Source organism: Polistes fuscatus, unplaced genomic scaffold (genome assembly GCF_010416935.1).
Source record: "Polistes fuscatus isolate 324 unplaced genomic scaffold, CU_Pfus_HIC Scaffold7, whole genome shotgun sequence".
Lineage (NCBI taxonomy): Eukaryota > Metazoa > Arthropoda > Insecta > Hymenoptera > Vespidae > Polistes > Polistes fuscatus.
The window spans coordinates 8,338,641-8,364,339 of NW_025113151.1; the positions used below are offsets into that span (position 1 = coordinate 8,338,641).

A 25,699-nucleotide genomic window follows, 5' to 3' on the forward strand; every position below is an offset into this window, starting at 1 on the left:
ATACTAACAATATAAATGTTGTTAACAAATGGCGAATACGAATATACTCGAGAAACAATTTTTTATATTAGAAAGAACAAGAAATGAATTCTTCCTTACTATTAATCTTCCACGTGAGAGAATTAGAAAGAAAAAAAAGGAAAAGAAGTAAACTATACGAACAACCGTACTCTAACCAACAAACAAACCAACATAAGCTGTCCAAAGAACTTGTCGTGAAAAAGTTTTTTAGAGCACGCTCAAGCAGCACACCTATTATGCGTTCATTTTTAATAAAATTGAAATATTATGAAGAATAATAAAACAAATCTTAGCGTCTCTCTGACACTATTTTTATAAACTACTAAACGAAAAGGTAAAGAATATGAAATAATCGGTAGCTTCTTGCTATTCTATGTACATACATATATATATATATAGAGAGAGAAAACGATTGTATCATAACGCTTGTACCGATTTTATTTATTTATCTAAAAAAATATTCGTTTTAAAGTAATTCAATTAACGCGATTAACTAAAACAAAAAGTACAAGAAATGAAGAACCAAAAAAATACTAATTATTATAGACAAGTTATTAGAACAAATTTTAAATTATATACGTGATTATAGGTTGTGATTATTTAACTTTAGAATTTTACACTTTTTTGATTATATATTTATTACACACTAGCACCATTTTAAGAAGCGTTGTGCCAACGCAGTATCTTCTTCCAATTCGAGTTGATAAATAGAATTAGGATTAGATCAGAATGTATACGGCCTTTAAAGAGCTTCTAAATCTGCAAGCTTAGCTTACCAGCTTAGCTCGATAGAATTTTCAGGAACGTTGTGTGATTGTATTAGAAATCGTCGTTTAAAAGAAGAAAAAACAAAACAACAATTAAAGCGAAGGAATTAACGCGATAAATTTTCTTACTAAAGGTTTGAAATTCATTCCATAATAATTATTATAAATTTTTATTCATTATTTTTCGTTTTTCTTTTCTTTTGCTTTGAATTAATTTGAAATAAAAATTAGTAATGAATTAAAAGTGGACACACACACACACGCGCGCGCACATTTATACATACGCGTATATGTGTATGTACATATACACACAAGTGGTATAATATATATACACAAAGTACAAAATTACATAAATGAATATTGAACAACACAATTAAATAAGTAAATGCTTTTTCAATTTGATCATTGCCACTATATAGCGAACAGAAAAGCTAATTTAATTTCGAATCTTTTAAGATAGTTTCTGACTATCTAAATACGCTTTTTAGAAATCAAGCGTTCAATGGAGATTCGAGATGTCGATAATACTAATAATAATTATGTTAATAATAATAATAATAATAATAATAATAATAATAATAACACTACTAATAACAATAATTACAAATCTTTCTAAAGGAAATCAAAGTGTATATCAATCTATATACATTAAAATATAAGTGTAAGATAATTCGATATAGTAGAGCCTCGATCGTGTCAACATTTTCGGCAATTTGGAAACATTAATTATCCATTGTTATCAAATATTAATAATAATATATATATATATATATTCTTTTGTTGTAAAGCTTATTGCAATTTTTAGAATCGACTGTATTAATGTTAAAACATCTATTACCACATAAGATTCTATTTAAAGTGACATAACCGACGATGTGTAGTAAAACCTAGGATAAAAAAAATTAAAGGAACAAAAAAACAAGAACATTAAAACAAAAAGGACAGATAACAAATCGAGGTTCTATTGTAAAACAAATCAACGAGATCTTGATTAACACTTATCGATCGATGATTAATTGTAATCAAAGATAACGTTCAGATAAATGAACATTATCGTTAGATAACGTATATATACATAACAGACCATATGAACACATATACACACATACACACATATCTACACTGACAAGAAGCCACAGAAAATGACACGGTAAAAAAATAACAGTAGCGTGTGTGTACGCTGATCCACATAGGAATTGATCTCTGTGCAATACGAACATTTTTACGCTTCGATACGACATAATATACAATAATCCAAATGAAAAAAAAGGATATGCTTATCAAAGATCATCCGTGATATATTCCAGAACAAGAAAAGAACATGATCCTGTAAGAAAAAGAAAAGAAAAAGAAGAACAAGAAAAAAAGAATGATTAATCTTTATATAAACATATATAATTGAACTGATCGTTGCGTTGTTTAGAAAACATTTCTATGAGGAGTTCGCAAATTTCTAGATAATATGAATTATCATGTTTAAGTTGCATATAGACGAGCCAGTGTATAACTGTAAATAGATATATAGAAATTAGAAATAAACGTTATTAAAAAATAACTATACATGCAAAATTATGTGATGTTCGATTTTGCATATCAAATTATCCGCGGTTTACAGATATGGTGTATCGATTTCTCTCAAAGCAAAATGAATCGATATCTTTTAATTTATTTTTGTTTACGTTAAAGTAGCTTCAATTATTTTTATTTCCCATATTTTTATACAATTTCTTTTTCTAATTATGGAAAAAATTAAATCTTCCAAATCTAAAATAAAAGAAAAAAAAAACTAATAGTACTTATTGTTAGATTCATATATTATATCATATCTTTTCGAAGTAAATTAAATATATATATTTAATCAATTAAAAAATATATATATTATAATATATTATACAATATATCAAACAAGCAAACAAATATTATTAACCGACATTAATTACTCAGGAGGTAACTGTACGTTCCCTTCCTTACCGACGGCTCACCGACAGTCGTTCAATCATTGTCCGCGTGACGGCGCTGAGCGCGACGGTGCCAGGTCCAATATGGCTGCCGCGCCATTCGACGTACGGCACTCAGAAGGAATCGATCACGATCCGGTGACGGCTAACACGTCTTCTAGTCTCGCGTACTTTATTCCGAGAAGTGTCGACGTGACTTTCCTCCTTGTGAACGGTCATCTATAGTGCATTACGAATTCAAAGAAGAAAAAGGAAAAGAAGAAGAAGAAGAAAAAATAACATCGACGAATATCAAAGGAGTGTCTCGTTACGTGGACGATCATCTTCGGAGGTTAAACTATTTCGTTGCAACGACGATAACAAGATGAGCAACGTACCAACAGGTGAGAGAGAAAGATAAAAAGAGATAGATAATACACACACACACACATTGAATTAATTATAATATATACTATTCATTTATCTTTCTCTTTTGTATATAATTATTTTCTCAATCGATTTCGTTTTATCGAATTACAACAATAAGCGATATTTTCTACGATTTATACTCGTATTACGTATGGTCGACGAAATGCGTTCTATGTTGGCGTGACGAAGAGAGAGAAAGGAGAGAGAGAGAGAGAGGGAGGGTTGGTGAGTGTTGGTTAAGAGGGGGTTGAGGAGGGAGGAGAAGAAAGGAAGTAGTTCCAACCTAAGTGCATTTTTACGTTAACGTAATCACAGATGCTTCTATCCATGCATGTACGTTATTACATATGTTCCTTTATGTATTACTACGCCTTTCATGTAACTTTTGAAAAAGATTATTTAAGATATTTTTTTAGGTATTAATTTAAGAAATTTATTGACGATATTTATGCTTTTTTTAGTCTGCATTTATATATGTAAATATGTATATATTCTGTGTATATAAGGAGGATAAATTTAGAAGAATATAGAATTGTAGAATTTTTTAATTAGGGTTTTTATAATATATTGGAGTGATTTAAATGGAAGAAGTTCACAACAAAAATTGTTCGTTTTAAATTGAAGAAAATCTTCTGTCTTTCTCTTTTGCTTTTCATCTTTTTTTTTTTGCCCCGTCAAACGGAAAAACCGGCTTAGGTTTATTCTCGTTCTAGCTAGGCATAGTAATTGAATTAACGTAATTAGTAAGTAACTTTGTTTCTTAGCTTGATTGATTCTTAAGGAAAGAAGATAAAGAAGTCATTGACATTATATGTTAATTCAAAAAATACTTTCTTTAGATTTTATTTTATTAATATTTTGTATTAAAACAATTTATTTTATTATTTCGTAATAGATTTTTATAGGAAGAAGTCACTGACGTTGTTCTTTTTATTCTAGAGTTTTTATTTTATTTTATTTTTTTACTAATATGATGGTTTATAATTTTTATTAATATTTATATACGAAGATAATTCCTTATAAAATAAAAAAGAATTTTATTTTGTCATATAATTAATTTCATTTTTTTTCTTTCGAAAATAATTTGTTGAAGTATCTTAAATTTATCTTATCTATCGGGTGGGAGTCATATTTGGAATGATTTTTTTAATCGATATTATCTTCGTAGATGTTCTTTTTTATTTTCTTTTGCTTGATAATTTAACGTTCACAAATGGTGTATCTAACTAATAATAAATATTAGATCATATTTTTCTTTTTACTACGTAATTTCTACATGAATACAACACCTGGTCTCTTTACAAACGAACTTTTTTTTTTTTTACCTCGTTCTGTGTATAAGTGTTTATGTACGTGTATTGACCTAACTTGACCTAACTTCTTTAGGATTATTCGTGTTACCATATATGAAAGAACATTGAAATAATATTTCATGTAGGATATTACAGTGGGACTGTGTATGTTGTAAAAAATCGTAAACATTGCATGTTTAAAACGAAAAATAAAGGAGAAAGAAAAAACGTGCGCGCGCGCACGCACACATGTGTTGGTTATTCACAATAAATATAACGTATATACCTAGAAAAGATAAGGATTGTTATGTCGATAAGCGGAGGTCATGTTGAATATCGTATCATCAGTTACAAAAAATAATATACATTTTTATATGAGCCGGTGATTATTATGGCTGAATATATTATTTGTTTTATGCATAAAGATATTTTAAATGAATTATTTTGTAACAAAATGTATCTATGTGTATAAAAATATAGATTGAAATATTATAAAATTCATATATATTTAGGTTTTAATTATTTAAAAAATTATTATACTTATAAGCAAGTAAATATAAATTATAATGGAATTATTATATTAATTATTTATTAAATATTGAAAGAATTTTTTGAAAAATATTTGATAAAGCCAAATGGTTGATATTTCAAATAATTTATTGTTAAATTATATTTATAATCACACCTGCTCATATGTATGTAAATATGTATATTTAAATGAATTCGATGCATATTTAAAAACTTGTAAGTAATTACAAAAATGATCATAATTTATTTTAATTTTATTTATTTATTTGATTGGAACGTAATTTGTTATTTTTGTAAAATGTATTATATTTTTTAATGATATATTTTTTAGTTAATATTTTTCTAATAATAGTGATTTAGGTCATAGTGTAATTAAGTATAGTAATTCTACTATTAAGAATTAATGGCAACGTTTAATCGTACGTGTACATGTAAACAGGATCTTTATTGTGGGTGGTCCTCGTTCAAGATGATTTTTATCTACTTTATCGAAGGTGAACCAGTGATCTTAAGATGCTCCTCGATCATTATGGTTTGTTAGATACACAGAACAAAAACGTGAAGCAGATTAAGCCAGGATATAATTTTATTTGTATACACTTGTTATTACACAAAAACATAAATCTTGTTTCATGATCTACAAATCTTTTTAGACAAAAATATTCACAATAAAACATGTAAATCCTAATTGTTAAATCGATTGTTATTAGATTTATCGTTAAATCTGTGTAGGGTTACCCTGTATAAAACTGAATGCAATTGATACTTTAAAAAACTGTTCATTAATTTAACAAAATTTACTTTTGTTTAATTTATTTTTATTTTGTAAAAAATAAATTAATAATCATTTGACAAATATATTCGATTTATGTGTCAATAAATTTTGATAAATGAATATTCACAAGAGGATCGTTACTGAAGAGCTATTTTTAAAAAACACGATTTACGTCAAGCTCATGCCCTTGTACTTCTCGTTCATCATGTTAAAGTGTTTGCGATTACGAATATACTCGACTCTTCTTCGGTCATCGACTTACGTTTCGATTAGCATTCGTCGTTTTTTAAATCGTTGCATTGTTTCTAAGTCTTTTTAATATGATCAAATAAATAAATAAATAAATAAAGAAATCAATAAATTATTATTAATGACGATAATCATTTTGTTAATATAATTTCTTTGTAAATAATGAGTATCGTTAAAAATACTTATTTATCCAAAAACAAAAAAATATATTATTAATCATAAGTTTTTAAGTATTTATTTTAATTAATTTAAATTAAAAGAACAATCGCGAGGCTCGTGCTATATAATATTTTTGTTGGTTATCATAAAATAAATTTATATACAATAATAATAATTATGATCTATTTTTATAGTAAATAAAATCGATTTCTTCATCGTTGAAAATTACCATAAATATTTTTAGATATGTTTTCAAACAAAGATTTAAATGCAGTATTAAGATATGAGTCATCGTTGTGTTAAAAGTATGGTAATCGGTTGACGTAAGTTTCAAGTAGTTTGCTAAACAGTTGTTTGAGAATCAGCTTGTAAAGAAAACGGGAAAGTATTATTTTCTTCCTTTTTCTTTTTATTTTAAATTTCAATTTCATCGAAAATTTTTATTTCATTTATTATTCTTTTTGCAAAAAAGATCAAAGTATACATCAAAGATTGTCCGAAGTAAACTTTCTTCATTTAACTTCTTCTTCTTCTTCTTTGTGAATGTGTAAAAAGATCTTATAAATCTTTCAAGATGACTTACCTGTTTCTAAACTTTTTTCTCTTGGTTTGCTCGTTGCAATTTTCATTTTGATTTTATTCCTAACGTTGAATATTTAAATTTGATTGATAGATAACTAAAAAATCCAGAGAAAGAGAGAGAGAGAGAGAGAGAAGAGAGAGATTTGAATATTTTGTTGGAAGTTGAGAAAAAAAAATCAAACGCGAAAGCGATTTATGCAAATTCGCGAGCCCTCGTCGTATTTTCGTTATCGAGTTTACCTGCATACACATAGAACGAAATATTTGATTAAAACAGAAAAAAAACGTTCGATTTTGCATATCAAATAACCCGTTGATTTACAGATAATTAACGCTTGTTGATTTTTCACTAACATCAAATCAACCCACATGTTTCAATCTACTTTAACGTTGGAATCGTTTCAATATTTAATTTACTTTTTTCTTCTTTTATTTTTTTTTTTTTTTGCAAAATTTCTTCATTTTATTACACTTTAGTAAATATAAAAGGTAAATCTTCCAAGACTGAAATGGAAAAAAGAGACGAGTGGGGTACTTCGGTTCATCTTTACATTTCGTAGTTAATTAAATTCAGTACGAAGAGAATGGGAACACTCTTAGGCTAGTTTTTTTGATGAAAATACACAATGACTATGCATGGGAAAATATGATTGCTATTATTAAATAAGAAACCTTAAAAAAATATTTAGTAAGAGAGAGAGAAAAAAAATAATGAAATTAAACTTCCAGATACCCTAACTCGATGAAATATTAATAGAAAGGTACACCTTAGGTACTCGTTAGATTTGTATTGATATTCTCTACAATTTTTGTTTTGCATAGAATATTAATATCCATCAGAAGAAAAATTGTTATAATTTCGAAATTCAACAACAGCGGCCTTTATAAAATAATTGTAATAAATATTAAACATTTCCTTCAAAACTTAGAAATTTTCACACGAAACATTTGCTCGTAAAATCAATAGCATCGAAGATATTTATTTGGTCATATAATTGAAATTGAGACACCCTGTATATGCGAATAAAAATCAAGGTATATTCGCATTCTTCAACCTTCGAAGGAGAGGTTCCACGAAAAGGTAGAACTATCGATTTCCTTTCATGCTAAAGTAGTCTGGTCAGGTTATAATGCTTGACTACACATTTCTTTCTTTTAGAGTTTCTTTTAACCTTTTATTTCTTGTTGTTATAATAAACGTTCCGCACGATTCATCGAGTAGAACGGTGCTGAAACGAGTCATTTTTTTAATTGAAAATATCTCGAAAGAATTTTTATTACACGAAATCATTCCGTTGCTTAGCAAATTTTAGATCACGGTGAAAGCAACAACAATTGAGAGAAGCTGCATGAACATAACTATAATTAATTAATTAATTATGAGTATACGTTTGTGAAATTGATGGTAGAATTTGTAATTATACAATTAAATATGTATTTTACCTTGAAACTTTGTTCGCGTGCTTCTCGAATAACAACAAAAAATAAATGTTAATCGTAAATCTCTTCTAGAGTTTCATCCTTGAATCAAAATTTCATCTTACCAGGATGTTGGTAACCTTGAAGTCGTAGTTACATCGCGAAGACCGTATTTAGAAGTGCAACGGTAATCGTCTCGAGACAATGAACCGGTTTTTGCAAGAGGAAACATTTTTGTTTCTTCCTCTCGTCTTGGCACTGAACAATTCTCTTTTAATATTATTACAAATTTTTGTCATTTGGCAACGATACAAGAAAAGATACCGAGTACATTTATTATTTAGGTCAATGAACTTTTAAGTCATTCAACCATAAATATGCGCGATAAAAGAAAATAGTAAAATTAATTAATTATTTTTTATTTATTGAATTACTTGGAAGGTTCGTGTCGATTTTTAAGGAACATTTAGGAGTAACAACATTTTTATATTCCAATATGTGCCAATGATAATAATCGTGTACGTAAGTAAAACAAATCTAACAAATTGATGATAATTTTATGATTTCTATTATAAAATACAAATGTTTCTCTTCTATCTTCCCTAAAAGAAAATCAGCACGAACTTTTCAACCAATCAAGATATATTAACATTCATTTTACGCGATAAAAAATAACAATTAAAAAAAAAACAAAATTAACATGAATATATAATTTAATGATAGTTACATTATATCAAAACCATTTGATATTAAAAAAAAAAAAGAGAAAGAAAAAGTGAAAACGATCAAGGTTGCATACTAAACAATATGTTCCGATAGAATAATTTGTCGTTGACCCTAGGTCAGCGACCTTTTAATATACGTAACAGTAACAGTATACCAAGAAGAGAATGATCGTATTTAAAAGCAGGTTTCAGGGAACGTACTATATCGTTATTGTATACGTTCGAAAATGGTAGACTGTTGGTGGTAAAGGAAGAATAAGAGAATCTATGAGAGAACTGGGCCTGATTTCTCTCTCTCATTCTAACAAAAGCAAATAATACCTCTACTTTACCTTACCGTTTCCACTTTACCTCGTCCGGTTTAAGAGAGTAGTAGACCTGTTCTCCAACATAGAAAAAGAAAAAGAAGAAGAAGAAGAAGGAGTAGAAGGAGGCTTCTTTGATTCCTTTGAAGTTCCTTGATACGTGGCCATCGCGATTGTGGCGCCAACTAGTGTAAAAGATCGGCAAGGAACGATTCTCATTCGCGCCAGCTGTTAGCTGTCGTCGTCTGCAAGACTCGATCGGTTGCTGCACGTGGTCTTTACCTCTTTTTCTCTTATAGTTAGTGTCACTTGATAGATCACATTTAACGTGTAATATTTCTTTGGTTTCTATTTTCTTTTTTTTTATATATATATTAATCGTTTAACGATTATTCAATAAATAATATTGAAAACCAAGGAGAAAATCACAATAATAATTGGCAAAGTGAAAGAAGTGTCATTTTTTTGTTTACTATTATATTAATAATTATTTATACTTGGTATGTCAAGTAGAAGTGTTCAGTTTTTTGTTTTTTATGAATAAAATTTAAATAAAAATAATATAAATAAATAAATAATGTCAATGCATCTCGAAGGAAGGCAGGTAAAAACGGTTTTTGATAAATAATGTAAAACTGCATGGTCATTGTAAATAATTAATACTCGATAGATGACGCTAGTAACGTTTAAGATAATAAACAGAAATCCTGCGAGAAGATATAATTCTTTTATTTATAAATAATAATAATAATAAAAAAAGAAGAAAAAAGAGATATATAATAAAAAAAATAGATTATGAGATGTGTTGTGAAAGTTGAGAGAGATGTCTGAACGAACGGATAAGAATTTGTTAACGTCCAAATCTGGGTCACAAAGATCGAGGATCTGTCAGGAACACGGTGAAGAGGATTGTCCTAGTGAAAACGAGCATGAATTTGAATCCTTGGAATACGAAGAGGATGCTTATTATTTGAATTCAACAACTACACCGAGTTTTGACGATATCGACGAACTCGATGACGATGCCGACGAAATTGTTGTCCATTGTTGGAGAGATTCTAACGGAGAAATTGATGAAATCGTTGTTGACGATGCTAATCTTTTATTCGAAACGGAATCGCATCAAACTGAGGAAAATAAGAAATCGGCGACAACACCACCACGTGGTTTTCGAAGGAAGAGATCGGTTCGAGTGATATTTCAAGATTTTTCTAAACCATATCTTGAGAAAATAAGCAACAGTCAGAATTATAAGAAGTTTTTAGAATTGATTAAAGGTGCATCGAATTTTATAATATTTCATTTTTTTTTTATTTCTCACTTCGTCGGGAAAATAATTTATTTTTAAATTATGTATCGAGAATATCTCGGTCGAAAAGGTTTGAGTCTTAAATAAAACGAACTTTTCTTTTTTAATTATAACTTTCATGTTATTATGCTTGAAACTTTTCTCAATTAATTCACGTAATTTATTTATTTTACTTTTTCTCTTTTCGTTGTAAAATTTATTTTTAGTTATTGAAATATTAGTATTTGTTAAAAATAAATTATAGTATTTTAACATGCACGAGTTACAATTTGTATGTGCTATACTAATTTAAAAAATAATTCATATTTATTCAATTTAAATATATATCTACTAGATATTACATATATTTTATAAGTTATATATTTATATATAAATATTTTCAAATAAAATATTCAAATAGTCTCAAGCATTAAATACTAATTATTCAGATTATAAATGAAAAACTTGAAATATATATATATATCCTAATTATTTAAATATAAAATTAACTTTTTAAAAATCAGTAAGAAGTATGTTCATTCGAATCTCACATAGTTTTATCCTTTCAAATATAACACTAGAAACTTTTTTAAATGAGTGATCTAATTAGTAGCCATAATTAGCATTCACGTGTTGATATTTTGGAAAGGAGGTCATTTTATGGTTATCAGACCCGTGAAAGCTTAGCACCGGGTTTGGTACTCGATAGTTATATATATATATATCTATCTATAGTAAGTCCATTATTAGTTGTTAGAAATTGCTCGTAACTTTTATGTACGAGAAAAAATGGACACAGTAGTTAACCGCATACCGTAGTTCCTTTCTTTTGTTCTGGTTAGTAGTATGCATAAGTATAATAATTATGCACATATATATATCAATCTCATCAAGCATCGTTTCAATCTTTGACATGGTAATAGTTAAACTAATGATTAATTACACTTTACAATCATTAAGTTTGTCTACATCGTTAATCAATATTTCTTATTCTTTTACTTTGATTACTTTTTATTTTTATTTTTGTTCTTATCAAATTCTAATCAACGCACGAGCCAATGAATCATTTTCCCATTCCAAAGGTATAAAAATAAAGCGTGTAAAATTCGAATAATATATCAGAATAATACTGTATCAACAACAAGTTGTTATTTTCTCATCGTATTGCGGTTCTCCTATATAAAACACAGATTGTAATGTGATCGATAAAACGACAATGATCTACGTCCGTTAGATCTTATAAGACGACTTACTACGACGGTTAACTTACGCAACGATCAAGTTGCATTTCTACGAATACTACATATGTGACTCGGCCTGTTTCTCAATCTCCTTTTACATATAATATCGATTTACGTTATAAATAAATTTTAAAATAATAACAAATAAACAGAAGAAGAAAAAGAAAAGAAAATAAACAAAATCATTATTTTTTTTTTTTATGTATGTTTCGTACATACGATTTTTTCATATGTTAAAATGTTTTCATGCATAAAAAAAAATAATTTTTTTACCTTTTTTTTACTTTTTTGTTTATCTCGATGAAGTTCTTATTATGGTAATGATCGTGAAACTAGATCATCTAGTTTCTTACTTATTTATACACGTGTTTGAATATATGTATGTGTGTTAAAGTTGGTGAGTCATGGAACATGTATTTTAAAACGTATTTCTCGTTTCTGTTGAATAGGAGAGGAAGCCTCTCTTCATTCAGCTGGTTCTCTTTCACCATCAGCTGACAATGCAGCAAACGAGTTGCAAGGACTCACTTTGGAGGAACAGGAAAAACAGAAAGCTGCCTGGAGCATGGAACTTGCTAAGGTACAGATATATATGTTCATATATGTAACATAGATGTCTGTTCTGCATTAGATAGTAGAATACTAATTAAGTTCTCTAATTAATAAAGAGAAAGAGAGATTCATTGAAGCAAATATTGTTTGTCAATTTTATTTAAATTTTTATATATAGAATTTATTTTTAAAAAATTAGTAGTTTTTGTTTTATGTAATAGGAAATATATAATAGATAGTCTAGTTTGATAAATAAATAAATTATGCGTTAAGATAAAAATAAGATATATAAGTTGTTGATTCGATATTTTAATATTTTAGAAATTAGCGTTAATTATAATTAGTATTCTAATAATATAATATTAATAGCATCACACATTATTTATTGGTACATAAAAATAATTATTTTATTATTCTAAATAAGTAATAACATTCATAAAATATAATTAAATAATATCGACAACTGTTATAAGTAATTTATTTATATTTTATAAAAATAATTTATTCAAAAAAGAAAAAACAATTATGAAAAACTCTTTAAATATAAAATAAATAATTTTCTAAAATAAGAGATATATAAGAGATAATTAATCATTGTATATGATACATGTTTCAGATCGAGGAAGACATACAAACACTTAGGCACGTATTGGCTAACAAAGTGAGGGCTTCTCAAGAATTAAAAAGGAAGTTGGGCATAAGCGTTTGGAAAGAACTCACCGATGATGTGAATCAGGGCCTGAAGAATGTTAAGGAGAGTCAAGTGTACGTGTGACTCTTTTTAAACGTGTGTTGTGTGTTGTATAGAAAATACTACCTGTCGTTTTTCTTCTATCACCTTAAATTCATTTTCATTCTATCATATATTTGTCGACACTATCATTCGTCATTGTTTTTCACAAGCACATACGCACGGCACACTCATATGCATAAACGCACAAAACACATACTTCTTAAATGTACATATTGGTGTTGGAAGCATATAAGAGGTGTTGAGCAACAAATCACCGCATGATTGATTGGTTTGCTCGATCATGTTCGAAAGCAGTATTGATTTATTCATAACATCGACGAATGATATTGGATAATAATCGCTTTTCTATTAAATATTTGTTCGTCGGTAACACATTACCCGTTAAAATGTATTGCTTTCAATTTCTAAAATTTCAATACACACACATACACACATGCACGCATAGGATATATATATATATATGTATATATATCCTTATGCAGTAAATATTAAAAGTAGTAGAGCTTGGTATTTGGAGAAAGCTTACTAGCGAGTAAAAGTATTCCAAGGACGTTACGTTAGTATTATATGATTAAAAGTTTTTATCTAACGATAAGTTTTTTCTTTTTTTATTGATCGTAATTTTTTTCGTTAACTTTGTAGAAATATTTCTCACTTCACTCGTGCCTGCAATTAGATTTCATTTTTACGTTTATAACGTTGGTTTTGTTTTTATACAAGCTGAAAAAATTTCTTTTGGTTTGATCTTTTCTTCTTTTTTTTAAATCGTTTTTTAATTTCGTTGTCAGTTTTTATATTTTTTTTATTTATTTACGTATATGCCTATTTTTCTATGAGTTTTTTTGTTTTAGAAGAAACGTGAAAGAAAGATGATAATAAAGGGTCATGCTTTTTCTTTTCCTCTTTATTTTTTTCTTCTACTTTCTCTCATCAGACACGTAGATTATTTCTTTTCTTTGACTTTTGGTTGGGTTCTTATTCAGTTATCAGAATGTTGGAGAGAAACTCGGTCAGTTCAGCAAGGCGATTACCGACAACAGTTTGTAAGTACGCAAACAATAGTTTTTGCTATCAGAAATCAAACGTTACTTTCTCTAATCAATGTTATTATCATTCCTCTCCCATTTTCACTTTACATCGAACGGTATAGTTTCGGTGTTTTATTTTTCTTTTTTTTTTTTTTCCTTTTTTTTAAGTTACTTATCATGTAACACAAATTTTCGCTTATATCTCGCATGTTACTTATATCACGCAAGCTTGTCATTAATTTTAGACTAGTGTTGATTTGTATTTTAATTATGATCACCTAATCAAATACTTCACGTTTCTCTAATAATATATATATACGATTAATTTTAATAATATATGTGCTTGAGAAAGAACAAACGTGTCTAAGAAAATCAACATCACGTTTTATCTTTACATACAAAAATTATTACCCAAAATAATATTTATTGTTATAAACTAATTTTCTATTACATTTTGTTGTTATTGGTTCTAAATAGAATGTATATATATGTTAATTAATTTTGTTACTTTTATTAGATTTCAAAAGACGGAGTCGGTGTTTAAAACTACAGCTGAGAAGACTACGAGCATTCTTGGTGGTTTTGGCAGTGGAATTTCTATGAAATTAGGTCAAATGCGTAATTCCGATAGTTTCCGTTCTTTGGAAGAAAGAGTTGGATCTGCTTATGAAAACGTTAAGGTACGTTTACATTAAAATAGATAATAGTATAATATGTTTTGAAAAATACATTAAGTTTACTTTATGAAATTCAGAATAAAAAGTATGTGAAGTTCAACGATAGAAGTATACGTAGCGTTCACAAGTATGTTCAAATTTAGTTCATCTAAAATTGAATTAAACGATTGTAATTTTTTCGTAAGTATTCTATATATGTGTGTGTGTGTGTGTGTGTGTTCGCGTATGCACGTGCGCGTGCGTAGAAAATTCTTTGCATTATAATTTATCTGCTTAGTTTGTTGTTAACCGTGATCTAATTTTTTTTTCTGCTTTTAATACAAATTTTTTCGATAAATTGGTTAATAATATTTAAACAAAAATTATTTAATATACAAATAAATATTGCATCGAAACGTAACTGACAAGAGAAGTTATCTAAAAATATAAACATTTTAAATTAATATAATAACTGTAAACATTATTTATATACTTATTTTATCTTATTATTTTTGTCATACTCTCAATGATCATTTTATAAGGCAAAGAATTAGAACAAAAATTAGTTTATATATATATGAGTGACAATTTATATTAAATATGAAATATTTGATTGATTTTTTTTTTGTAGACAAAAGTCGTGCCTTCGAGATCTAATTCAACACAAAGTTTTGACGATGCATTACGAGAAGCAGAAGCAACGAGACGTGCATCAGCAGCACCATCGGCAACCAGTCCGACCATTCCCGAAGACAAACTTCTCTCTTAGAATTGGTTTTCAACTCTTAATGGTCACTTGTCTCTCCTTTTCCGCGCTACACACGCCAACGATTACTATAATCGAATTAATAATTCGATTTACGAATCGATTATCCTTATCTTCACACTACGCTCTATTATTAATTAATTAATCGTCCATTGCATTTTTATAATAATCGGAGCTAATCCGCTGAAATAAGTGTATGGGATGGAGAGAAATTATTATTATTATTATTATTACTATTACTATTACTATTATTATTTTATTAATTTTATTATTATTTTATTATTAAAATAATTATTATTATCAGAGTATATGTTAAAGGAAGAAAAAAATGGACCATGAGCCTACAAAAAGAAAAAACACAATAATTAAGGAAATTTATTTAAGTTTTCGCTGATCGTTTTATAAAATTATTATTATTATTATTATTATTATTATTATCATTATCATTATTATTATATTGATATGATGTTTATGTATTTTGCGACGTAGCGAACAATAACGTTATTAGCTAAAAAGGTAGAGGAAAAAAGTATTGTTCTTTTTAATTGATTTTGGATAGAAAAAAGGAACCTACTACAGGTTTATAACAGATTGTTCGATAATGTTGCTGGTGATAAAAAAAAAAACGACACGTAACCTCGCAATCGAATTGGATATTTTAACGAGGCTTTCTCGTGTAACTACCGTGCATGTTTTCTTTCTTATTTATTTATTTTTCTATCGTTTATACATTTTTCCTTTTTTCTTTTTTTTCTTTCATTTTTATTTTGCACGAAGTAAATATGGTTTTTTTTTCTTCTTACGCGACAAGTAGGTTCGTGGTAGATCAAAGAGCTTATTATTTTGTTCTTTTTATTTTTATTAATTTTTCTGACGATTTTTCTTCCTTTCATTCTTCTGATTCTTTTTTTTCTGTAAGTTTTCTTTCTTTAGTTCTTTTTTTTCCCCCCCTTTAAAATATAAATCATATTTCTAACGAGAGATTATATTTTAGCACTGCTACACGGGCACTGTGATTTTTATTGAATTTTGAGTATAAATATACGACGAAGCATTTTAATATTGAAAGTATATGATTGAGAGAGATAAAACAGAAAAAAAAATTAAAAAAAAAAAAAAATAACGAAGCGCTAGAACCTGAAAAAGAAAAGAAATACACACGAATATATACGCATTATATTTCAATTAAATCATTTCTTTTACTTATTTTTTGTTATTCTTGCACTTTAGGTTGGTAAACGTTAAACACATTTGACTAAGCACTTATTTAAATATATTATATTTTCTATTGCCTATAGGTCGTTATCTTACTTTTTATTCTTCGTTCTATTATTTGTTATTTTTCTTTTTATTTTTTTTTTAATTTCGCAATAAACGTCAATCGTTTGAAAAACGATTATCGGCGGTAATAAGATAAAACAAACTAGTTTTTAATGATCGTGGATCATACCCGTCCTTCGACAATACTGAATTTAAAACTATTCACAAGAACGTGGATCACGATTGTTCACTGCTATACAGATGCATACATGCAATATATATATATATAAATATAAATAATATATATATATTTATATGTATATATTATATTTTATGGCAAATTTAATTTCATCATCGATATATAGAAATATATATATATATAGCAACTGAAGTTTGCTCGCCAAATAAATCAATCATTGTTCACGCTCTATCAGATTAATTTTAAATTAAATAAATAAATTAAGAAAATCGACCAAAAAAGGGAAGTTAAAAAAATAAATAAAATTCAATCGATCGGATCAATAATTAATAAACTTTAAGTAAACATCGAATAAATGAAATTTCTAATATTAGTTATTTTCTAAACATGAGTAAAAGCTACGAAAAAATATTCTTAAGATATTGTTAATAACAGAAAAATGCATGCGAAAAAGATAAAGGGTACGAATTAAGAACGGTCTAATGATATATAAAAATGAAAAAAATCGGAAAACGGAGATGACAATGATGTGTTGGTGATGATAAACGAGGGTAAGTAGTATGATATAATAGCTACGAATTTAATTAATTAATTAATAACAATTTTGAAAATGAAGCGAGCTAATCTTATGTGAAGCCTTACTACAGACGTACAGTGAATTACTTACTATATATATTTTCTAACGAGTTAGAAAGTGTATAGAAAGAATTAAATAATAATTAAAAAAAAAAAAAATAAAAGGAAGCAAGAAAAAGTTAGTTAAGAATATTTTCTATTGTAGCTTTTTAAAAAGGAAAACATAAAAATAATATAAGGAAAAATCACGGTGGCTGAAAATGCGTTTGCTTGCTAATCCTTAAGCACACACAAACACATACACATGCGTACATGTATGTTGTTCACACACTGGCGCGAACTTCTGGAATATTTATTTAACACAAACACACAGACAGACAGAAACAGACACTGACATATTTATAGATAGACATACGTACGTGTATTCATTGAAAATGCTGCCTCTGAGAATTTTACTCGTCAATATTGTCAAAACGCGTCGATAATCATGAATTATCCATATATATATATATATATATATTCTTACCGGCATTTATCGGTCATAGGCTGCTGCATAATCTGCATCTTCTTGTTCATATTGGTCAAATAAATTATTTTACGAAAAGGCAAATGATCAGCTACGGAATATATACATTTACATGTGTATAAATATTCAGGGTTTCCTGTAATTGATGATATTATCAAATAGGAAGTGATTTTACATGTTAACGATTTTATTTTTCATGTAATATCACGTTTTGATCTCTTTTATCATTAGTTACAGGACACCTTGTATATCTCCTTTCCCATGAAACCTATATGATTTAAAATATTCATGTTTCGTGTTAAATAACAAGTAGAAATTTTAAACAACTTATTTGTTCGATATTCTTATTTTTGTCGTCCAACTTCATTAAATATTTCAATATCTATCAAAATGCTAAAAAAAAATCAATATCACAATTAAAACGATGGTTGGCCATGGAATTGATTCTATACAGTAATTCGTCAATGATACTAATTTTGTAATAAAACAATTTAATCATATAACATGTTTATAAAATAATTAATCAAGGATTTAAGTGTCTGTGGGGAGTAATAATTCAACGATTAAAATTATCTATTTTAATAATTCGTCAAATGCGAATTTCGTAATTAATCTAGTAAATCATAGATAATTAACTTAAAAGTAAAATCGTGTTAAAATTAATCAAAAATAAGGGATTTTTAAAAAAAGAATTAAACAACTACTTTATTTTTTCATCCTGCACGTTGGTACAAAACATTATTCTTTTTTTTTTTTTCGTGCGCGTATTATCATATTACGCCTAAGTACAAAACAAATAAACAAGAAAAGAAGAAACACGAAGGAGGATGAATTATTTTCTCTCTCTCTAATTAATTAATTAAAAAAAAAATAGAAAATATAGCGATATTACACACATCACTATTTTTCGATTGTCGCAGCAGCACAATTTCCTTCGAGTGAAAAAAGAAATTGAAGATAATAATAAAAAGAAGTATAAGAAAAAAAAGAAAAAGAAGAAAGAGAGCTGCATGTTGCTAACTTACACATACATATTTTTCTATACGTGTATCATGTGTAAATACATATATATATATATATATATATCTGTATTGTATACATATAATTTGTCGTATCTCTGCGTGTGTATATAAATTTATATGCATATTCATATATATATGTATATATTACACACACACACATATATATATAGATATATATATTACGACTTCGTTAACAACATAAAATGTAATTATTCACATAACAGAGTAATCTGCGATATCTATAAAAAAAAATTATTACAACGATCTGGTTTTGTACTTAATAGGCCGACGCTTAAAATCGTACTATATATTTGATCGTAGATACGTCCGAGACATTATATTTTCATTTTAAACTAACCAAATCACACGTTATCTTGTTTATATATTTACGCATATTTTTCCTTTAATTATAATATTACATTAATAATAATAATAAAATTATTAATAATAATTATTATGATAATAATAATAATAATAATAATAATAGTATGATAATAATGATAATCAAAAGTAATCTGATTTAATTATCTTCGGCTAGGTGTAAGCATTCTGAGTATTATCAAAAATATCTCGCATTAAAAATAATTTCTTATTTTTTCTAGATATATTTTTCGTTACCATGGTAACCTTCGTGATTGGATTCGTCATTTATTAATAAGGTTTATTAACAACCATCGGTTTCTCTTATAATTATCGCTAAATATCGTTTAATAATTATTTTACTCGACATACACAAGCTAGGACTTATAATAAAAGAAAATAATATATAATATAATATAATATAATATAATATAATATAATATATATATTTTTTTTTATATATAAAAACAAAAAGGTATAGCAACATTAAATTATGAACATAAAACTTAAGAACTAATGGAAAAAGAACGGAAGGGTCGGGACTGGAATCATATTAAATACTATCGAATAATAAAGAGATTGTGTGAGTATTATTTTAACACGGATTACGAACAAGAGTGTGTGTGTGTGTATGTGTGTGTGATTTTTCTAAATCCTCAATGTCGATGTTTAATTAATTTGATTCCCTAAACATGCAACAACGTGATTTTATATTTTGAATTATAATTATGCACTTTCAATCAAATAATTTAAAAAAGAAATTGTTAGAAACGATCGACGATGAGTGAATTTTCTTTTTTTTTTTTTTTTTTTGATTAGAGTGAAATTATTTAAATATCGACTAAAGTTGTAATTTTATTCCACTCACGGTTAGTTAAGTCGAGTGTGTCTTTTTGTCTTTATCTATCCTTCTTTATATTTCTTTCTCTCTCTTTCTTTCTTTCTTCGTGCGACCTTTGCACGTGAACGTTGCACTTTTGCTTGCAATCTTCCATCTACGTAGACCATTGTTATAGCTGTTCGGTACGTTCGTGTTTAGAGAAACGGGGGTGTGCCACACCTCCGTTCTACCTTCAGAAGGTTAACGGGCTATATAGAGGTCTCGTATGTATTTCTATACGTACGTTTTTGATATCGTGTAAGAGAAAATACGTCGTCGTCGTCGTCGTCGTCGTCGTCGATTGAAAAACCCCGAACACGAGAGATATTTTCACGTTCCTTTAATTAATTCTCATATCGTTGAGATATATTATACATACCACCTTTTCGCGTATTTCTAATTTTTCTTTTTCTTTTTCTTTTTTTTTTCGAAGTGTTATAATAAACAATATAATATAAATAATATAATTACCGAACAAATATTGGAAATATTTTTTTCTTTTTGTTTGTTTTTTTCTTTTTTTTTCTTTTCTTCTTATTTGTAGAATATTTAACACGAACGTTGTATCTGGGAGTATTATTAAATAACAAAATTATTGGCAGGAGTGTAAAGTTTCTATTAAAAATGTTAGTTGAAAGTTTCTATTTAATTTACATAAACACATATATGAGTATTATAACATAACGGAATCCTGCGACGAGGAGGATAATGAAAAGTTTCTATAACATTTGCATATACATATATGAACTTTATGAATAATTAAATGATAGATTAAACATTATTGAAAGTTTCAATAACATTAGCATGAACGTATATTTGAACATTACAAATAATTCATGAATACATAAAACATTTGGTATATGTCATATACATAATAATGCACGTGTATGATGCAAATGTTTAAGGACCTTTGTTAATTAAATCGATTAAAAACATATATTATCATAACTATCTCACTGATTAGAAACTATTTAAGTATCTCGCGTTCGATTTAATATTCGATTAATTAGAAAGAAAATCGGTAAGAGAAAAAAATTAAGAAGACAAACAAAAAAAAACAAAGAAGAAGAAACCTAATACAACAATATCACTTTTATCTTCTCTTTCTCATCCAATTAGAAACTATCGAACAGCAAGTATCTCTCGTCCGATTTAAAATTTCAATTGAGTAATCAAAAAAAAAGAAAAGAAAAAGAAAAGAAAACAAAAATATAAGTAAAACGAAGAGACAGAATGAATGACATAAATCATTTTCATTAAACCGATCGATAAATATCATTTTTATTACCATAACTATCTACACTTTCTTATTCTCATTCCATCGAATAGAAATTATCCAAGTGTCCCTCTCTCATTCAATTTAAAATTCAATTAATTAGTAAAGAAAAAAAAAAGTTAACGAGAAGAGGAGACAGAATGACACATAAAAATGATTAAAAAAGAAAAAAAAAGGAGATTCACTTGCAGGGTGGATTAAATGGTAGCACGAGTATAATAACCTATGCGCGAAATGGTTGAATCGATGATGATTACGATCCCGATTCCTAACGTTCCTTCCTATATAAACCGTGCCGTGTCTAGGTGATTAGACGCCGGGCGTATCGCAATCTGATTTTAAATTGGTGAAAGCTATGGAGCCGCGGTGACTTTAAACACTAGTTTGTATCCCTTATAAGGTTGCTCTCATCATATCTCTTACTCGCTCACTCAGAAATGTATCGCACACGTTCTTTCCTATCGGTTGTAAACCGTACAGCATCATCATCATCATCATTATCATCATCATCATCATCATCATCATCATCATCATCGTCATCATCATCATCGTCGTCGTCATTATCATCATCATCGCCATCATCGAGCTTCTTTCTATTTCATATTTTTTTTGTAATTTTATTTTATTTTATTTTTTTACTCAATGTACTGAACCGATCTCAAACGTCATCGTATACGTATATATATATGTATTGTATATCATCGTACACGCACACTAATTTTCATCCAGACGAATTCAAACTAACGCGATTTAGAAGAAGACTTTTTAGAATTGCCGACTCGACTTGATTCGAACTGAAATGTTTCGTAATAACTAGTTCGTTTCCTAGTAGCATCAAAGTTTCGTTGCGATGCGCCCAGAAATTCCTTCTGGGGTTTCTATAAACGTTCTAATTCGTTCTATTTCTCTCATTCTCTCGCTTTATTTATTTTTCTATTTTTTTGTTTGTTTGTATTTTATGAACGTTTAGATCGATTGGAAGATTTCGAAACAAGATCTTCGAAACTATCACACCGTTCTTCTCTTTTAAAGGATTTATATTAATGAAGATCGTTCTTATTTTTTTTTTTTAGAGGATTCTACTATATCGACATATTATTGTTAATTTTGTTAATTAATGTTAAACAATTGGATCGTCTGTTTTTGTTTTCCGTGTTTTGGGTAATTAATTGAGTACGTATGTTTGAAAATGGCATGCTGGTTGCATCGATGTATTTTTATCGAAGAAAATTATTAAATGAAAGTATCGATTTGTGTCAAATATTATATAGCGTTGGGCAATATTTTAAAGATAATTAATTAATTTATATTTTTGGATAAAATAAGATCAATAATAATTTGATATTAAAGTTCTTCTGATAATAACGTTATTACGATTCCAAGATTGATGAAATTATAAAAAGAAACTAAATAAGTGAATCTATTAAATACTTTATCATTGGCAAACTATTTGTGCAGACACATAAAAATTAAATTTGTTAATCATTAATTCTATTAAATATTGCCTAACATTATTGTGAATGGTATATTATAGAATATATTTTTGTATTATTTTGTTCAGAAACTCATCAAACTTCAATCCCTTGGAATGTTGTTAAGAATATTCGACAAAATTAATAACCACGCGCATATTTGTCTAAGTAAACGTTGAATTTGTTATTAGTTAATCAAGTAAAATGTTACCACCGTAACATTACCACGAATGGTATTCTTTCACAAAGCTGATATTTTGTTTGTTTCAGAAAATCATGACACTTTAGTTTGCATGGAATGCTTTAGAGAATATTCGACGACGTTCGAGAACGTAATCTCCTGACATATCGCACGCTAGACTGTAACAATAGAGCTCGCATAGTATAAAATGGCAAAGGTGATATCTCTCGCCTAACGTTCCACACGATGATCAATTTTCTTCCATCGTTCTTTGTACACGATTCTTGTTATTATAATCCTCGTAAAAGAAAAAAATCTTTTCATTGATTCGTAACACTTTTGACAAACCGATTAGAATTAATATGACTAAACGTATCAAATCATTATTAATGTGATTTATCATTTGTCATATAAATTTTCGTTTAGATAATAAATGAAAATTACGAACGAATGTGTACGTATATATCATAAAATGAAAAAAATAAGAAACGTGTACGTGTATACGTGTAATATGAAAATAGATAAAAATTTATAAAGTACACACATTAAAGTAAGACGTAACTTTATAAGTTCGATTGAAATAAAAGGATAAAAGAAAAAGTATTTCGAATGATCAAGTATACTTGTCATCGGGCTTGCAAAGGAATGGAAATAAGCCGATGAAAAACCTTTCTCGAGCGAAACGAGAGATCGATATCGTCGTCTCTTTAGCATTCTCGTAGCTTGGTGCGAAATCTGTTATACGTACATATACGTACTATCGTCGAACGTTCGTTCTCGCGATCGTTATCGGATGTATATTATACATATATATACATATAAATATATATATATATGTTAATAAAAAATATCTGTATATATATATGTATATGTATGTGAGATGGTTAGTGTTTAAAACACGAAGTAGTAACACACACTGCCAGTATCGATATTACCATGGTAATAATTATTCCCGAAGCGAAGGGTAGGATATATATCGTTTGATTTATCGATAACGCATAGGTAACGATTATCAACAAGGTTATCTCTAGGAACAACGTTAAACGTCGAACGCAACTCGTCCGTGCGATCGTTTAGAAACACCGTTTCCCTTCTGCGCTCGTATTCGACCATGCAACGAACTGAATTTATCGTTTCTACTTCCCCTACGAGTACTACGAGAAGATAAAGAAGAAGATGATTATGCGGAGGAGGAAGAGGAGGAATAGAAGTCGAGCTGCAGGAGGAAGGGAAGAAGAGGAGGGAGGAGGTATAGAGGAGGATCAAGCATAAACGAACTATGTGCGTAATGCATGCACGTAACGCAATATCAGAGATGCAACGTGTAATTACGAAGCAGGCTTGACCGGACTTAAAAAGTCTTTTGAGAAGTCTGACCTTTCTGATACCACGACACGTGCATCCTTCTTCTTCGTCCTATTTTTCTATCGAAAGAGAAAAATTTTCGTCTCAAGGAATTCACTTCCTTCATCAGTTACGATGCTTTCTTTTTTTTTTTCCTCTTATTTATCGGAGAACTCGTTTGATAAGCAAGAAAAAGCAAATTTTTTTTGTTTTCTAACACTTCTCAGTGACCGGTGGTTTTAAAGTGAAATTATTAATTGAATGATAGATAATTTGTTAAAGTTTATATAGTAGTTGAATTGCAGGATGCTTTTTTTCTTTTTGACTTGTAAATATATGAAAAAGTATTGATTTATGTCATGTTAAGGGTAATCATTTTCGATTTTTAAATTTAGATCGAAATATTGCAAAATTTTGCAAAAAATAACTTCATATAAAATATTAAAGCTTCTGTATTATCACGTATAAAATTTTCAAATATTTTCTTACGCGTATTTACAATTTTTCTAAGATTCTAAATGACTCTTGTTTTATTTATGACGTCGTGCTTGTAAATGAGAAAAATTTCATATTACGAGTTCTATCGTTAAATAATTATTTTCTTTTTTTGGGGGGAGGAGAGGGGAGGCAGGGGAAGGATTCGAGGGTTTAATCCTTGCTCGTGGTTCATTACCATATATTTGCCGAAGAAAAAAAAATCAAGGAATTTCGTCAGTGATCGGAATGGAAAGGATTATGCTCGTTGTTTTCACAATTATTTGTCGTTGTGGAACACGCCGTTATTTACATAATGCTAACCCTTCTAACTCGATGCGAGGAGTTTTTCCGAAATTACTGGTTTCGTTGTTGTACTTTTAGGAGAAACGTTTTTAAAACTATCGATCGATCGTTAAGAATTTATCGTAGTTTCTAGTATCCACTATCCACTATTTTCTATCTCTTTCATTCTTGAAATACCTTTTTCCGCTCGGAGATATCGATTAGTTCTCGAAAACGTGTCGACTAAATTCCAAGGACGATTGAAAGAAAAAAAAAAAAGGTCGAACTTTCATAATCAATCGAATTGAACGGTTTGTCCGTAACGAATCGTGTCTCCATTTTGCAAGTGACCAACCACACCGACGACGACG

The 25,699-nt window shown here is 28.1% G+C and overlaps 1 protein-coding gene and 1 long non-coding RNA gene across 4 annotated transcripts; both read left to right on the forward strand.

Annotated features, from left to right (window-relative positions):
• The first annotated feature begins 2,767 nt into the window (after window positions 1–2,767).
• On the forward strand, window positions 2,768–15,679 carry LOC122524156 (tumor protein D54). Of its 2 annotated transcripts, none has more exons than XM_043646254.1 (6): window positions 2,768–3,129; window positions 12,167–12,297; window positions 12,886–13,034; window positions 14,007–14,066; window positions 14,569–14,731; window positions 15,339–15,679. In XM_043646254.1, exons 1-6 carry the CDS (start codon window positions 3,111–3,113, stop codon window positions 15,474–15,476), a joined length of 660 nt encoding a protein of 219 aa, XP_043502189.1. In that variant the 5' UTR covers window positions 2,768–3,110; the 3' UTR covers window positions 15,477–15,679. The 2 variants fall into 2 exon arrangements, with proteins under 2 accessions (XP_043502189.1, XP_043502190.1); XM_043646255.1 differs by lacking the exon at window positions 2,768–3,129 and adding an exon at window positions 9,997–10,465.
• A 4,182-nt stretch (window positions 15,680–19,861) lies between these two features.
• On the forward strand, window positions 19,862–23,828 carry LOC122524322. Of its 2 annotated transcripts, none has more exons than XR_006305507.1 (2): window positions 19,862–19,999; window positions 23,315–23,828. It is a non-coding gene; the product is annotated as an uncharacterized LOC122524322 (long non-coding RNA). The 2 variants fall into 2 exon arrangements; XR_006305508.1 differs by lacking the exon at window positions 19,862–19,999 and adding an exon at window positions 23,141–23,212.
• The last annotated feature ends 1,871 nt before the right edge of the window (window positions 23,829–25,699 follow it).

Coding starts and splice junctions, on each gene's coding strand:
- LOC122524156 (XM_043646255.1), top strand. CDS start 10,012: ATGTCTGAACGAACGGATAAGAATTTGTTAACGTCCAAATCTGGGTCA. Junction 14,067..14,568: donor GCGATTACCGACAACAGTTT/GTAAGTACGCAA, acceptor TACTTTTATTAG/ATTTCAAAAGACGGAGTCGG. Junction 14,732..15,338: donor CTGCTTATGAAAACGTTAAG/GTACGTTTACAT, acceptor TTTTTTTTGTAG/ACAAAAGTCGTGCCTTCGAG.